The sequence below is a fragment of the Peromyscus eremicus genome, chromosome 13 (genome assembly GCF_949786415.1).
Source record: "Peromyscus eremicus chromosome 13, PerEre_H2_v1, whole genome shotgun sequence".
Classification (NCBI taxonomy): Eukaryota; Metazoa; Chordata; class Mammalia; order Rodentia; family Cricetidae; genus Peromyscus; species Peromyscus eremicus.
Genome location: NC_081429.1, coordinates 29,600,098 through 29,615,334, shown reverse-complemented (window position 1 = coordinate 29,615,334; position 15,237 = coordinate 29,600,098). Strand labels below are relative to the sequence as shown.

Genomic DNA, 15,237 nt, shown 5'->3' with positions numbered 1-15,237 from the left:
TGAGTTTTTCTTTCAATTATTCTTAAGTGCACTGGAAAGTGAGCTCTGACATGAGTGTCACTCTTGGGAAAATCCTTTCTCTCTATTAAAATGACAATTTTACTTTAGCTGAGGAAGGTGAGTTCCAAAAAAAAAAAAAAATCTTTTCTAGCCAAGCTTTTAAATTGTGATTTGTAGGGATCCCTGGCTTAGTAGCCAGCAGACCTTTTGGTATGCAGAAAAATCACTGCAAATTGACATGGATCCTAGCTAACAGTGTGCAGGAGCTGCTAAGGCCCAGTGTCAAGCAGCCGTCTTGCCATGATGCTAATTTAATATAAAGAATGTTTGAAAATTGGCGAGACGGATGCTCCCATAAAGAAGAAAGAATCAGGAACACAAAATTCAGATTGGCAATCGTCTTTGTTTCTGTTCAAGAGAGCCCCCCCCCCCCCCGCCTTCCTGGTGGGGTGACCCTGACATAAATGAATCTTCTTACCTAAGTTTAATTAAGTCAGCCCTTAATTTTCTCCCAAGTGCATAATGATAGCCCTGTCACTTCAGGAGTCAGTAGCCATTATGCCTGGGGAGGAGGAGCCTGGCAGGTTCTCCTGGGGAAGAGAGCAAGAGGCTTTGTATCAGCCTCTGGATTGCCTGAGTAAGCCCCATGTGGCTTCAGTCCCATTAGCAGGAGGACTCGCTGGCCCCCAACTGGGGAAAAGTGGTCTGTTTGCAGGTTCCCTGGGACCGGGAGTCAATTTTTGTGAATCACTACCTTAATATTCATTAATAGCTTTTAGGCCCTTAATCCCTTATTGAATATATTTTTTCAATAATTGCTACTTTTCAAAAGGGTTGCCAAAGTAGGCATTTCTATTCTCTGTAAAATGCAGAAGAGAACATAATGTTTTATATTCATCTGTGAAGTGTTTATGCTAATGTCGAGGCCCTGGAATACAGGACTGCAGGCCTTCCTGGCAAAATGACTCACTCTGCTTTGAAATGAACTGCTAATACTGGCAGTGGAGAGAGGCTGTTTTTCTTTTCTTTCTCTTTTTAAAAACCTCTTTGGGCCATGGTCCCACAATTATTTAAAGTGCATGGTTAAGAAAAAAAAAATGGATTATAGAGGAAATCATTTTGAAACATTGCAAATCTCTACTTCGTAGCTTCATTTGTTGGCCTATTTATATTGTTCCTGTAAAATCTAGCCAGGAGCCCAATGGATTGCAGAATAATTGACTTCAGTTGTTTGAGACTCTACCAACCAATGAATGAAGTTTTCGGTCATTTCTAATCTGGTCGTTGTCATTCACTCACTTTTCTGGGAATTAACACATGTTCAAATAAAGCCTGTTCTCCCATCATCTCAATAAGAGGAGAATGTGTGGGTTTCATCTAGATTGCTGGGGGCCAAACAAATGCGTGTGTGCAGCGTTTGTCTGCTTGACCTGTAGCGAGGAAAAGGAGGACTCCTGGAGTAACCATGCTGAGACAAGGCACGGCTGAAGGAGACAGGAGAGAGCACCACGGGATTTGCCAGAATTGTTGGGGGATCTTTTTTTCCCTCCCTGGGATGTCTCTGTTGATGCCCGTTGGCATGTTTAGAATCCTCTAGCTGTACTTCATGCAGACCTGGCACCTGCTGGTTTTCTGGCGCTGGGCCCGCACTTCTTTCAAGGTGTCCGGTGACGGGCCACTGGAAAACTGCAGGTCTGGTCCCACAGTGGTCAGCCAGAAGCTGTATTCGTTTGCAAAGAAGTGACAGGTTCCCTGCCGGCCCTGGCATTCAAGGAAGGGTGCAGCTCTGAAGTCCTCCAGGCAGCTGCCGGGCGACATGAGTGCCTGTCCTCCTCCTTGGTCCCCAGCTCCAGTGTGCTAGCCAGACAAAAGTGAAGAATTAAGGCTCAGCCACTCCAGACCACCCAGACTGAATCAGCGACGTACCCATTTAAATTTAAAAATTCTTACATAAGTCACTCCATAGAGAACAACTTAAATTTGCTGAGGTGCAGTAAGGGTGTTTGGGGGTGTCTATGCCAAATGGAGCCAATTTCACTGATGGCTGAAATAAATCTATCATCTATGAAACTTACCAAAGAATAATTCATGAGGAAAAAAATTAAAAACAATAATGATGGCCCCATAACTCAGCAGGCTATAGTCTGCCCTGGCCCAGCTGACCTTGTGTCCTCTGGTATCTACACAGTACACAGAACTACCATCTAGACAGGAATAAGATGCAAGGGTAGGAGACTCACCATCAGAAATGAGTACCCGATCCAGAGGCTCCTCCACGCCCGTGGACACGGTGGGATGGATTGGTCCTGACTATGGACAGCCACAGCCTGTGCTGGGGCCTCACACACAGCACAACGGCTGATGTAAGGGCGGATCTCTTCCTCTGAGAGCGGCATCATAGGAAGAGGAGCGGCGCTGGACAGCCAGTAGGACCTGTCATTTCTCTGGGCATAGTGGCACACTTGGTGGATGTTACAGTAGGCAAAGGGCAGTGTGCTAAACACAGGGAGACAAGACCCTGCCAAACCTCGGAAAGAAAAGATACACAGTATATGAGCCGCCTGTTGTGTGCAAGCAACCAGTGACTTCCACATGTGGCGTTTATAGACACCAGCTATGACCTATGGAGAACCGTACTAGAGCCCATTACCACTTTGACCACCTCCCCGATTTGTGGACCAGCCTCGATCCACTCATCCTTCTCTTTGGAGTCCAACAATCCACTGAGGGGTAGAGATGAGCACATATATCTTCCCAATCCAAAGAGCAAACAGATGGTAAAGGAGAAGCCCTGTGGATGAGAGGCGTGGGCTGCCCAGAATTCCCAGAAGGATGAATGGAATTTTATTCTATGCTGGGATACCCAATGTGAAAATTTTGGGTTTGGAGATAGTGGTGACCGATCAAAGGAGAAGATGCTGAGATGGAGAGGTCCAGAGGCACAGAGCGTTGAGCTCAGAGCTCAGTGGAGGCTTGTGGGAGCCAGGGAGAATGCTTCTGTGTGACTTCGTCTCCGGGTATCTGGAGATACTTCAGACTATAAGATGTGGGCTTTGGAAGTCTTGTTAAGGGGTTTGGATTTTGCCCAGGGATTCTACAGAGCTTTAAGACGGGTGCTTCAGCTCAACCAGGGCAAGAGAAGAACCCGATATTAGAAAGGAAAGGAGAGAAAGCAGGTTCAAGATAAACATTCATTCTCCTTTCCCTTGTCCCTAAAGAACGGCTGCCTGTAAACCTGCTGTTGGAAGATGGAAAAGAACATGGAGCCTGATGCTTAAAGTCCCATGATTCCCCAAACCAAACAGAACGGGGCTGAGAGCTGGCACTGGCCAATGCTATGGCATGCACCCAGCAAGTTCTGCTTTCAACCAATCCATATATACATACAGACACTCAGCATGCCCAATTAAATCATTTATATGTAGTAGCAAAAGGTTGCATTCTATAACAAGGTTACATTTATCCTATTGCAGAAGAATACTGAAAAAAGAAAAAGAAAAAAGAACAATCAAGGCCCATTCATGCCTATGGTGGCCCATGCCTGTGATGGCCCATGCCTTTAATTTCAGCACTTAGGAAGCAGAGGCAGGTAGGTTTCTGTGACTTTGAGGCTAGCCTGGTCTACACAGTTCCAGGTCAACCAGCACTACGTAGTGAAACCATGTGTCAAAAGAGAGAGAGAGAGAGAGAGAGAGAGAGAGAGAGAGAGAGAGAGAGAGAGAGAGAGAGAGAGAGAGTGATAGGCAGATAATCCAGTCACCAAATGAGGCTCTGGGGGATCTAACAAGATCATGTGAATTAGCATGTTTTGTTTGTAAGTAGTCATGCCATATAAGATTAGTGGTTAAGAAGTTGATGAATCTGTAAGGTTAACTCCAGGACTTTACTCTCAGGCCATCATGTGGATGGACCTACATAGCACATGACAGCATCTATCCTGGTGTATCCATACCAAGATCTTGATTGTGTGCCTTCTCCTGTCCTTCCATGTATAACAGACTGTACCCGGTCCAAAGCTGGGGCATACCCACAGGGCAGGTAGGTTCTTGATCTGTCTGACTGTGGAGAACAAGGAGGAAGCCACTGAGGTATCCAGGGCCAAAACCCTTGGGCCCAGGATCACCAGGTGGACCAGGAGGGCCTGCAGAAAGAAAGAAATAAAATAAAACAAAGTCCACAATTTAGGGCATTCCATTTAATAAGCATTTTCTAATATTTGTGTTTCAGCATCATGCTCAGCATCAGGAAACAGAGGGGAGCCGGACCCATCTGCCACTTGAAACTGCACCCCTAGTCTGTCTGTAGTACACAAGAACACAGCTCCTCTGTGTGGAGGAGGGGTGTCTTAGAAACCTCTCCCCAATGGTTGCTAAGGATAAAAGCACCTCCCAGGTGACTGGGATGTATATTAGTATAAAATAGAAAACATGAAAATCCCTTCCAATATTTGCAGAGCTGGTATCCAAGGCAAATCTATTTGTACATCCACTTTAAAACTGGCTGAGGGTGGAGACTGCAATGTCAGAGACAAGGGAAGAAAGGGAAACTCTACCTGGTGCTCCAGGGCAGCCAGCCTCTCCAGTGTCACCTTTGTGTCCTGGAGGCCCAGGGGGTCCAGGGATGCCATCCTGGCCCCTCCTGCCGTCCAGTCCAGGCTCTCCTTTGCACCCTGTGGGAAAATTTATGATGATGGTGGTGAAAACTGGAGCCTGTACATCCCATGAACTGACTCTGGGCTTCCTCTCCACTTTAATGACAGGGAATCATCCCAAGTGGATGACATCAGCTTATGACCTCCACCAAGCAACCAGGGAAACTGAGGTTCTGAAAGGTGTGGCAAATTGACCTTAGTTCCACCATGATCTGGTAAAGGGTTAGATCATAGCTGTAGCCACAGACCAGGGAGGTGTTGAAAGGAAGGTTATCCCATTTTCTTCATTATTGTATTGTTATTATTATTATTTATTTTGCTTTTGGAAGATGTTGAACATGAAATTCCTTTATAATCAAATATTCTTTCATGATGATGTTTTTAAAATCTGGATGGAGGAATGAATCAAATTTAACAGGATTCTTTTTTGTTGGTTGTGTTTGGTTGGTTGGTTTTTGAGACAGGGTTTCTCTGTGTAGCCCTGGCTGTCCTGGAACTTGCTCTGTAGACCAGTCTGGCCTCGAACTCAAAGATCTGCCTGCCTCTGCCTTCCAAGTGTTTGATTTAAGGCATGTGCCACCACATCCAGCTTAGGATTCAGTTCTTAGGAATGGCTTTTTATCAAGGGTTTAGGATGTGCTGGTTTCGAGTGAAACCCTTCACGTGAACTATCAACGGAGTCTTCGGAGCAGTATACATATACAACCCAGTCTGCACTTCCTCCAGAGGGAGAGAGAAACTTCAGCAGGCATGGAGAAGAGCACATCTGGAGTAACCAGGGAGCAAAGGCAGAGGTGGTATCCATCAGCCACCCTACCCCACCACTTGACAAGCTGCAGATGCATCCTTGTGGATCTTGACACAACTGCACTTGTCTTGCAGGGTGTTTTAAGTGCTCGGCTTCTATTTTCTTCTTTCCAATTCCTTAACTGCAGTTTCTATGGGGTCATAGTAGCAGCCCATCATGACTGTGGGCATTTATGCCATTAGATCTGGCTGAATTACTAGCCCTCTCCATGTTTCTAGACTCTACTTGTTATCTGCCTCCTTGAATTAGCTTATTATGGGCTGGTGTGTGCCACCTTTCTTCCAAATTCATAGTGAACTCCTAACTACCAGTGGCTTAGAATGTCTATATTTGGCAACAATGTCTCCAAAGATATGATCAGGGCAATAACAAGGCCCTTAGGGTGGGTAAACCAAATCTGGCTGGGATCTTGACAGGAAGAAGGAGAAGCAGCCACCAGGAAAGGAACCTCAAAAGAAACTAAACCCATGGCCGCCTTGATCTCAGACTTGCCCACCAGAACCTAGGGGTGGGGTGTTTGTGTAGCTCTGTTCAAGCGTTACGGCTGCCAGAGCAAACTGAAATATAGCTTAAGACTGGCCATTCAGCCAAAGGAGGACCAACCGGAGTTAAGATCCCAGCACCCCTGTTGGGTGGCTCACAAACACCTGCTACTCCTGTCTCCTTAGGAGGGTGGGGCCACTTTACTGGTCTTTCTTCTTGCCTCCAGCCTCCTTAGCACCCCACTGACAAAGCCAAGGGTGTCAGTCAACCCCTCAGGTCTACTGAGATGCTCTCCCCAGCCCTACAGAAGAGACAGGCTTTGCTGATGAGAGAGGTGAACCTAGAAAATAGAGGAACCGACCGAAGACACCGTCCAACTGTGCTGTCAACCATTCCCTGGCCCTGAAGAAAGCTTCAGGGTCTGGGATTGACAAGTTAGCAATATCAGGGATGGCAGATAGCATTTCCTGCCCTGACCTGCTCTAAGACCCCCTCTCTGTACCTCTGCTGCCTCAGTGTAGTCTCTGGCTGGGGTTTTACTTTTGTTCCCGTAACTGACGAGCTTGGAATGCCCTGGGCCCCAGTCTTCCTCGTCTACCATGCCTGAGCACTTCACAGCCACACAGGCCCTGCTGCTTTTCAGGACAGAAACCCAAAGGAGTCCAGAATGGCAGCCTTCAAATCTGGCCATGAATCAACATCTGCCACTATGGGTTGGCCCAGGTCCAAAGAATCCACATTTCTGGCAAGTTCCCACATGGTGCTGATGCTGCTGGTATTGGGGACCACATTTTGGTAATTACTGCTCTAGACTTTGAAGTTTACAACTCATTCTGTCAATGAACTTGGTGGTATATTTTGAAAACCCTGCATTTCTGCCTGGTTTATGTTTCTCCCTCTCCTCTTTGAAATTTTTTTTCTTATTTCTCCCTATTCTTCTTTCCTAGAAACTAATTTTATTGAAAGTTATATACCCACACACCCACCCCCGTGTGTGTGTGTGTGTGTGTGTGTGTGTGTGTGTGTGTGTGTGAATATGGACATGCGTATTCAAGTTTCCACAGAAGGCAGAAGAGTATATGGATCCCTCAGAGCTGGAGTTACAGGTATATGTGAGGATCCAATGTAAATGCTGGGATGCGAACTCTGATCCTCATAACTGAGCAGCAAGCAGTCTTAACCATTGAATCATCTTCCAACCTCCTTCTGCCAACTCTTAACACCAGACATGGTACTCAAGGAGCTTATGTTAAGGAAACAATACCTACAGTAACGATAGCAAACAGATTTACTGCTTATTCTGTCAGACCATCAGTGACAGTTAACTCATAGGTCTTATAATCACCCTCTTTGATGTGAGGAAGCCGAGTGCTAGTGCAGAGTACCTGTAGTCAAGTTTCAGAGTGTCACACTTCCTCTCTGGTATAATCAGAGATGCTTAAGCATGAAATATTCATCACCCAGACAGACATGCGTTAGGAGCTGCTTATTAGAGTGAAGAGGTGAGACCACCTTAAAAGCATTTAAGGTGGCCCAGAACAGCAGCAGCACTCAGAACTCTTAGAAAAATGAATCTCGAAGCCTTCTCCACACTTGACAAGACAGGAAGTCTAGGCTGGGGCCAGCAATCAGCAGTATGTGTTTTAAAAAGCTCTCCAGGGAGGAGGGGTGAAGGAAGGGATTCGGAAGTTCCATAGGGCTTGAGATCCCAGATGTTAGATGTCCCTCACCCCTCTCTCCATCTCCAGGTAAGTTCAGTTACCCCTGCTAACCTTCAAGACATTGGAACCTATTGCCAGCGGCTCCTCTTTTCCCTTTCTGCAGCTCCAAGGGCAGGGCCTTGTTGGATTCATTTATTTCTTGCAGAGAGCTGGCACCAAAACAATCGATAAATAATTCATGAAAGTGCTGGTTAAATGAATTATGGCACAATCAAATAATGCAATATTCTGCAGCCGCCACAGACAATATTGTTGGAAAATATGTAATGACACAGAACTAATGGCATGTTAAGAACAGCAGTTTGCAAAACACTGTGGTAGGACAGATGCTTTAAAAAACATGTGCAGAAATAGTGGACAGATACACAGCCAGCTGTGCCTTTTAAGAACTATGTTTACTTTCTTTGTTTTTCTTTTTGCTTAAATCCCTATAAAATGTTTTGTGTGCGTGCGTGCGTGCGTGCCTCTGTGTGTGTGTGTGTGTGTGTGTGTGTGTGTGTGTAGGTATGTGTGTTCACATACACTTGTGTGTGTGTTTATTTACATTTGTGTGTAGGGGTGTGTGTGTGTGTGTGTGTGTGTGTGTGTGTGTGTGTGTTTGCACATTCATGCAGAAACCAGAGGTTGGAGTCAAGTGCCTTCCTCAATCACCCTCCATTTTGTTTTTAGACAGAGTCTCTCATGGAACCTGACATTTACTGACTTTCCAGCCTGGCTGTATAGTAAGCCCCGGAGTTCCTACAGTTTCTACCTTCCCAGCACTGGGATTATAGGCACACTGGCTGCACCCACCTCTTTTAAGAGGGTTCTGGGGGATGGAATTCAGCTCCTGGTGCTTATGCAGAAAGTACTTTACCAAGCCCTCGTGGTTGTGGCTTATGCTTTTCATCACAGCACTTTGGAGGCAGAGAGAAGAAGAGGAAGAAGAAGAAGAAGAAGAAGAAGAAGAAGAAGAAGAAGAAGAAGAAGAAGAAGAAGAAGAAGAAGAAGAAAAGGAAGGAGGGAGGGAGGGAGGGAAAAAACAACCAAGTCATCTCCCCAGCCCTATAACAAAGTTTTGGGGTTTTTTGTTTGATTTTTTAACTTCTCTTTAGATTGACGCTATTGCCATTTCTGATAACCTCCCATACCTCTCCCTCACCAACAGGTCTCAGTGTTAGGTGTTTCTGTCCACCAGAGGCCATTGTTAACATCTGGAAGCATTTCTGGCTGTCACAAGGTAGGGGTCCAATATTCATGTCTAGTGGGGAGAGGTCCAGAATACTACTCAACACCCCACAGTGAGTGGCCCTTTGCAGAACAGATTACCTGGCCCCAAAGTCAACAGCACTAGGTTGAGATGAGCTGCCCTGCGCTACAGCTGTACTCAGGGCATCATGGCTTCCTTCAAGTATTTAGCACACACCTCCCATGACCCAGATGTAGCACGAATTGCTAGAAGGTCTTATTAATAAAATTGAACCTGAAGCCAGGTATTGGGGTGAACGCTGAAAGATCAGAGAAGCAGAACAAGCCATAGCTACCTCACCTCGCCAATTCCTCAACTGATCCTGTTTCCTCAGACTGGAAGCCTCTGAGTCCTCATCCAGCATGAATCTCAGCTGAACTGTGCTGCTCAAAAGCCTAAAAGCTTAACAGGCCAAAAGCTTCTAGTTTCTTGTCCTCATACCTTATATACCTTTCTGCTTTCTGCCATCACGTCCTGGGATTAAAGGCGTGAGTCACCATGCCTGGCTGTTTCCAATGTGGCTTTGAACTCACAGAGATCCAGATGGATCTCTGCCTTTGGAATGCTAGGATTAAAGGCCTGTGTGCCACCATTTTCTGACCTCTGTATCTAGTGGCTGTTCTGTTCTCTGACCCCAGATAAGTTTATTAGAGTGCACAATATTTTGGGGAACACAATATCACCACACCCAGATCCCTGTGGAGATGCATCAGTAAGCAATGAGAATCCTGCTCCCAGGCTGCTGTGGTCTCCAGGGTGGAAGGAAAACAAGTGATACAAAATTTCATTCTCCTTCCACATCCTTTGGCACCACACTGAAAAGAACCACCTCGCAGCCAGGAGGTGGAGGAAGTAAGAGAGGGGCCGGCCACAGTCTCTCTTCTGACCCTCTGCGCACAGACGTTGAACTCAAAGATGCTACAACTGGTCTGTGCTTTCCCAACACCCAGCACTCCTTAGCTCAACAAAAATTGCCCAATGTGGGCAGAATGTGCAAGAAGAAAATAAACCACGTGGAGAATACTTTTTGCCAGCAGTTTTGTGTGTGTGCTAATAAAGGTCCTCCCATCCTGACAGTGACTGACCAGGGCTCATCAGGTCAGTTCCAGGAACAAGGCAGCCATCAACAAAATTCAGAACCACATTCCCTCTTATCCTTCTCCATCTTCTAAGTGGCTTTCCTTCTTTCTTCTCACAAGCTGTTCCTACTCCACTGGTTCCCCATTCAATTGTTTATGTCTGTTTTTGGTTTGTTTGTTTTTTTAATTTTTATTTTTATTGTTGTTACTGTTCAAAACCAAGCCACTTACTCTGATGTGCTATGGGGTTTCCAAACACACCCTCCAAGAGCTGGGCAGATCTAAAAGATTTAAATAGGAGTTCAACACAAGAATAGAAAGGATGTATAGATCTAGAATCCAATTCCCTTTATGTTGACACACAAAAATATAAAAGAAGAAGGAAGTTTTCACAGATTTGCCACCCTGGGTTATTTAGAGTCCTCTTGAAAAACAATATCACAAAACACATAGATTTTTATTTCAACAGTTAACTCGGAGAAGCTCATACCTGGTCCAGGGGGTCCTCTCTGTCCAGGGTGCCCCACAGCTCCTTCTGGTCCTCTGGGACCTGGCACTCCAGGAAGTCCTGGGATTCGAGGGCAGGAGTCCACATCGGCAGGAAGCCCAGGTTCACCTGCAATTGGAAGCACTGTTGTATAAATGGGTTCACGTGCTTATGAACCAGCTTTGGGAAAGGATGGATTCCTGTCACAGTCCTAAAATCTGAACAAGAATCTTCAACTGTCCAGTGTAAGCTCCACAATGGTGGGAACTTGCCTTGCTCCCTGCAGAGACACACACAGATCTTCTAGAAAGCCTTTGTGGATTAAGTGACTGACTGCTGGAATGAGAGATGGACAGCCAGTAAAAGCAGAAATAGAGATTACTCACTCTTGGCTGAGATAAAAATACTTTGATGTCATTCATGGGATTTCCAACCTTTGTGTCATTTTTTTTTACTAGTGAGCTAACCACAAGTGTCACTGTAAGAGGAACTAGGGGTCCCTAAAGCTCAGCTTAGTGTGTTTCTAATTCATTATACTGGAACCAGGTGAATTTGCCTAGTATCAGTTTCCCCTACATAATTCAAGATGGCCAGAGGCTCTTGTGCCATGGTTTTTCAATCTTGAATGAATGTTGGAATGATCTACAGTGGTCACAAAGCTAAACTGTTACATGTCTCCTCCCCTCACACTCCCCACATCCTGGAATACTGTGGTACTTGGTAGTCTTGGCTGTGCCCTCAACTATGGGCTTGATAAATCCAGCTACAAGAGGTTTTCAAATATTTTGCTGATGGAACACCTGGGAATTTCTGAGGTGAGCCCCAAGGCTTGGTGTGATTTTAATCCTTCAGGTGGTTCCAGTGTCAGCCAGGGCTGAGAAGGACCAGTACAGAGCTTAGTTCAGACCGGCACATTAGAATCATCAGCCAGTTAATTAGAAAGCAATTTCTGAATCAGAAGGTCTGAAGCAGGATCTGATGTGTGCATTTCTAGCATGTTCCCAAGCGAGGTGAAGAGCACTGACCAGGTGTTCTGACCTCGAGGACCATCGCACTGAGGGGCTGACACTCTTAACATACTGCTAGTATTCACATCAGGACAGGCTGCTTCCCAAGGCTTCAATAAGTACTCAGAATCATCCCAGAGGAGCCAAAAATACCACTGAACATACTGAAGGCCTTCCTGTGAATCAGGGTCTATGGGAAGCCCTTCATCACTCCACTCCCCAGACAACCATGCCACGTGCTGTATTTTCAGACTGTCGCAGGTAAGAAAGCCCCGGGGATCCGGGATTCAGGGATACATTTTATATTTATAGTTACACAGCCCAAACGCTGTAGAGTCCAGATTACAATCCAGAAGGCTCTGGTTCCAAATGTACCTTCCTCACCAGCATATCATCAAATCCTACTGCCTCAAGCTTGTTCTTTCTCTCTCTATTTCTCTGTGTCTGTGTCTCTATCATCTCTGTCTCTGTCTCTTTGTCTCTCTGTCTCTGTCTGTCTGTCTCTCTCTCTGTGTTGTGGATGGGACCCATGGATAGACACTCATGCTCTACCATTGAGCTACATCCACAGCCAAAAAACTCTTAGTATATGTGTGATAAATTATAAGAAAATTAATGTTTAAAAACACACCATTTGGTGGGTTACAGTTTTCTCAAAGTTCATGCAAATGTGCATAATGATTTTAAATAGCAGGCAGTGAAGGAACAAGGTGACCTGGGAAGCTCTGGCCATGACCACAGAGTATCGACCCACACAATACTTCCTGTGCTTTTTCATAATGGACCTGAAGTCTGCAAGCTTCTTGGGATTTAACCTTTCATAAAACACGGCATGAAACTACAAGCAACACAAACCCAGAGAACTTTTCACAATATGTCCAGCTTAAAAACTGGACTTTGTAACGTAAAATTGGACTTTGCTACAAGGCTACTGAGAGAGATGAACAGGAATGTCTCCTGTTTTCCTGGGATAAATTGGACCTTTCCAAGAAGAGGCTGTCTGTTTTAGTTATTGTTTTGGCTTTTTGAGGTAGCATCTCACTATATAGCCCACCGCAATTTGGATCAAACAATCTTCCTGCCTCATTCCCACAAGTGTTAGTATTACAGAGGTGTGACACCTCTCCCATTTTAGCTGGGCTTTGGGTAAGGACTACAAGATTATCTTTAAATGAATTTCAACTTATCACACCGAGAGGGCAGAAATAAAAATCCATTCAACATTCACTTTAATTTTAAATTATGAATATTCATCCTGTTTTTCTTTACCTTTTCATAATATAGGAGCTGAAAAAAATGGATAAAATATCTCTTCTAAAATCTCTAAAAGTAATTTATGGGTCTGTTTTCAGGGTGATTTTCTTCAGGGTAATAACAAACACCTAGAAAGAATAAATACACATCTTCACAATTTATTTCTTTTTTCTCTTTTTGTGTTTTTGGAGGTGGGGTGGGTTTACAATTTTCTTTTAATTGTATGTGTGTGGTGTCTGATTGCATGTATGTCTATGTGTCATGTACAGGCCTAGTGCCTGTGGTTGCCAGTAGGAGCATCCCAGCCTCTGGAACTAGAGTTCTAAACAATTGTAAGTTGCCATGTGGATGCTGGGAATCAAACCCTGGTTCTCTGAAAGAGCAGCCAGTGCTCTTAGCTACTAAGGTCTCTCTGCAGCCCCCTTTTGGTAAACTTTTGAGAAAATGTCTCAGTCTGTAGCTCAGGCTAGCCTGGAAGACATGAAAAATACTTTCGCCTCGGCTTCCCACCACACATGCCTGCTTTTCACCCCTTGAGAGTATTTTTGATTCTCTTTGAAAATGCCGGATGCAGAAATCACACATTGCTTTTACACAACAGACTATTGTGTGAACATTTTATTTTTTAACACACAAACAAATGTTTCCTTAGAAAATGGACTTGCCTCTTGTTGGGAATAAGGGCCTGTCTTTTAGTAATGTCGATGCTGCTCATCTTGGAGATGTTGTATATGTTTACATTGGGGGAATCATCAAAGGAGCTGCACTGTCATGGGTTGTGGCATTCAACAATGAGAGTACCCATCCTGAACTGAACTTCCGTCACTGAACTGAAATTCTGCGAGCTGAGTGCCTGTCTCACCTTGACGACTTGTAGTGAGGGCCACCACCAGAACACTAATACGAGGTGACTAGAGCTGCAATGAAGAACATTAAAACCTACGATGACTCCAGAAACCCCATCTCCACAAAAAAACGCAGCAGCTTAACTCACAAACACCATGGAAAGGGTCAACGCAGAAAAGACAAGGGAGTAGAGTCAGGGGAAATGATCCATTTCACAGTAACTCTTACCTCTGCAGCCTGAAGAGATCCAAAGCCGAAAATGCAAAACGGAGGCAATGGTTTTCACGGGGTGGAAAGAAAATTTAAATTTGTGAGTGAGGACAAAAGTGAAACCAATGACTGAGAACATAAATAATAATTTGAGGGAGCGTCGGTGACAAGCAGAGTGACAGCGTTGTATTTACATAAAGCATTTGCATCATTGTGATTGACAGAAGCCGCTATGATTTGGTACTAATGGAGTTTTCATCTTTACAAGGACTTGAAATGAAACTCTCTGGAGAAACCGACAATTCTAGCTGATTTTCTATGGTGAATGTGTCCTGAATCAGTGAGTATAGGAATTATGGCACTTAAAGCCTTCTGAAAAATTCTGTATTAATTTGTCACGTTTTATAGATTATATGCACAGAAAGGAAGCAAGAAGAATCCAAGTACCAGCCCTCTGTCTTGCTGTACTGTGATCCCGATGAAGTAGTGTGCTATGTTTGTTCCTGGGATTAAAGTGCCAGAAACATTGCAAAACATTCCGAATTATCACAGCATATCTATGACACTGTTTGGGGATGTTTAAAGACATTACTTCCACTAACCTTACATGTATATGTCTGTGTGAACTTTCTCTTCCCAGTTCCTCCTTATGGTTAAAGAAATACTGGCTACGTAATAATTAAGTTAAATAGCCTCGCATCCCATAGGAACTACTGTGCTTTTCAGAAAATAGACATCTATTGAAATTCGGGGGCAAGAAGTAAACATAGAATCTTAAGAGCAGTCAAATCCTCCTCTGTCTCATGGGTGGAAAACACACAAATATTTATTCCTTTATAAATAATATATGTGACGTCAGCTCTTAATTCTTAAACATATTTGTTCTGACAATTTATTAGATGTGAGATTTGATGGGGCAATCGAAAACAAATACACTCTTTATATCAGAAGAGCTTAACTCACAAGTACGCACCAATGGTTTCTGAAGGCTGACCCTCATAAGACTTTACTTAAATGGGAGGCTGTATGGGCATGCCTTAGGAGATGATGGCCACCAGAAGCTTACCTGGAGGGCCTACAGGACCTTTTCTGCCTGGAGGACCAGGTAATCCCTTCTCTCCAGGTGCTCCAGGAAGACCAGGTGGCCCTGGAGGCCCAGGGAATCCCATGGGTCCTAAAGAAAAAAAAAATGAGGACATAGAAGGGATGTTACAGTGACTATAACTGGTTTAGCATTTGTAGAGTTCTACTCCAAGAAAGAGCTGGCGTGAGGGAGATGCTTTGCCTCCTTCTGGAAGGCTAGAAAGCAATATCTCCGTGAAAGAATCTCAGTGGTCAATGAGAAGGGCTAGCAAGCCGAGACAACATGAAAAAGCAAAGCCCCCTATTCTGAACTCTCTCTGGGGACAGCAAAGGATTAGAACTAAGTGGGAAGGAAGGATTAGTACCTGGGGCTAAGGTGT

At 44.7% G+C, this 15,237-nt stretch overlaps 1 protein-coding gene across 1 annotated transcript in view; it reads right to left on the bottom strand.

The window, feature by feature from the left end:
• Positions 1 to 435: 435 nt before the first annotated feature.
• Positions 436 to 15,237, bottom strand: part of Col4a4 (collagen type IV alpha 4 chain) — a 100,796-nt gene continuing 85,994 nt past the window's right edge. Inside the window, exons 41-47 of the mRNA XM_059278344.1 lie at positions 14,841 to 14,948; positions 13,793 to 13,801; positions 10,461 to 10,586; positions 4,553 to 4,669; positions 3,953 to 4,141; positions 2,241 to 2,527; positions 436 to 1,857 (exon numbers count right to left, since the gene is read on the bottom strand). Coding sequence (XP_059134327.1) covers positions 1,594 to 1,857; positions 2,241 to 2,527; positions 3,953 to 4,141; positions 4,553 to 4,669; positions 10,461 to 10,586; positions 13,793 to 13,801; positions 14,841 to 14,948 — 1,100 coding nt within the window. The 3' untranslated portion in view covers positions 436 to 1,593. The remainder of the gene's footprint in view (positions 1,858 to 2,240; positions 2,528 to 3,952; positions 4,142 to 4,552; positions 4,670 to 10,460; positions 10,587 to 13,792; positions 13,802 to 14,840; positions 14,949 to 15,237) is intronic.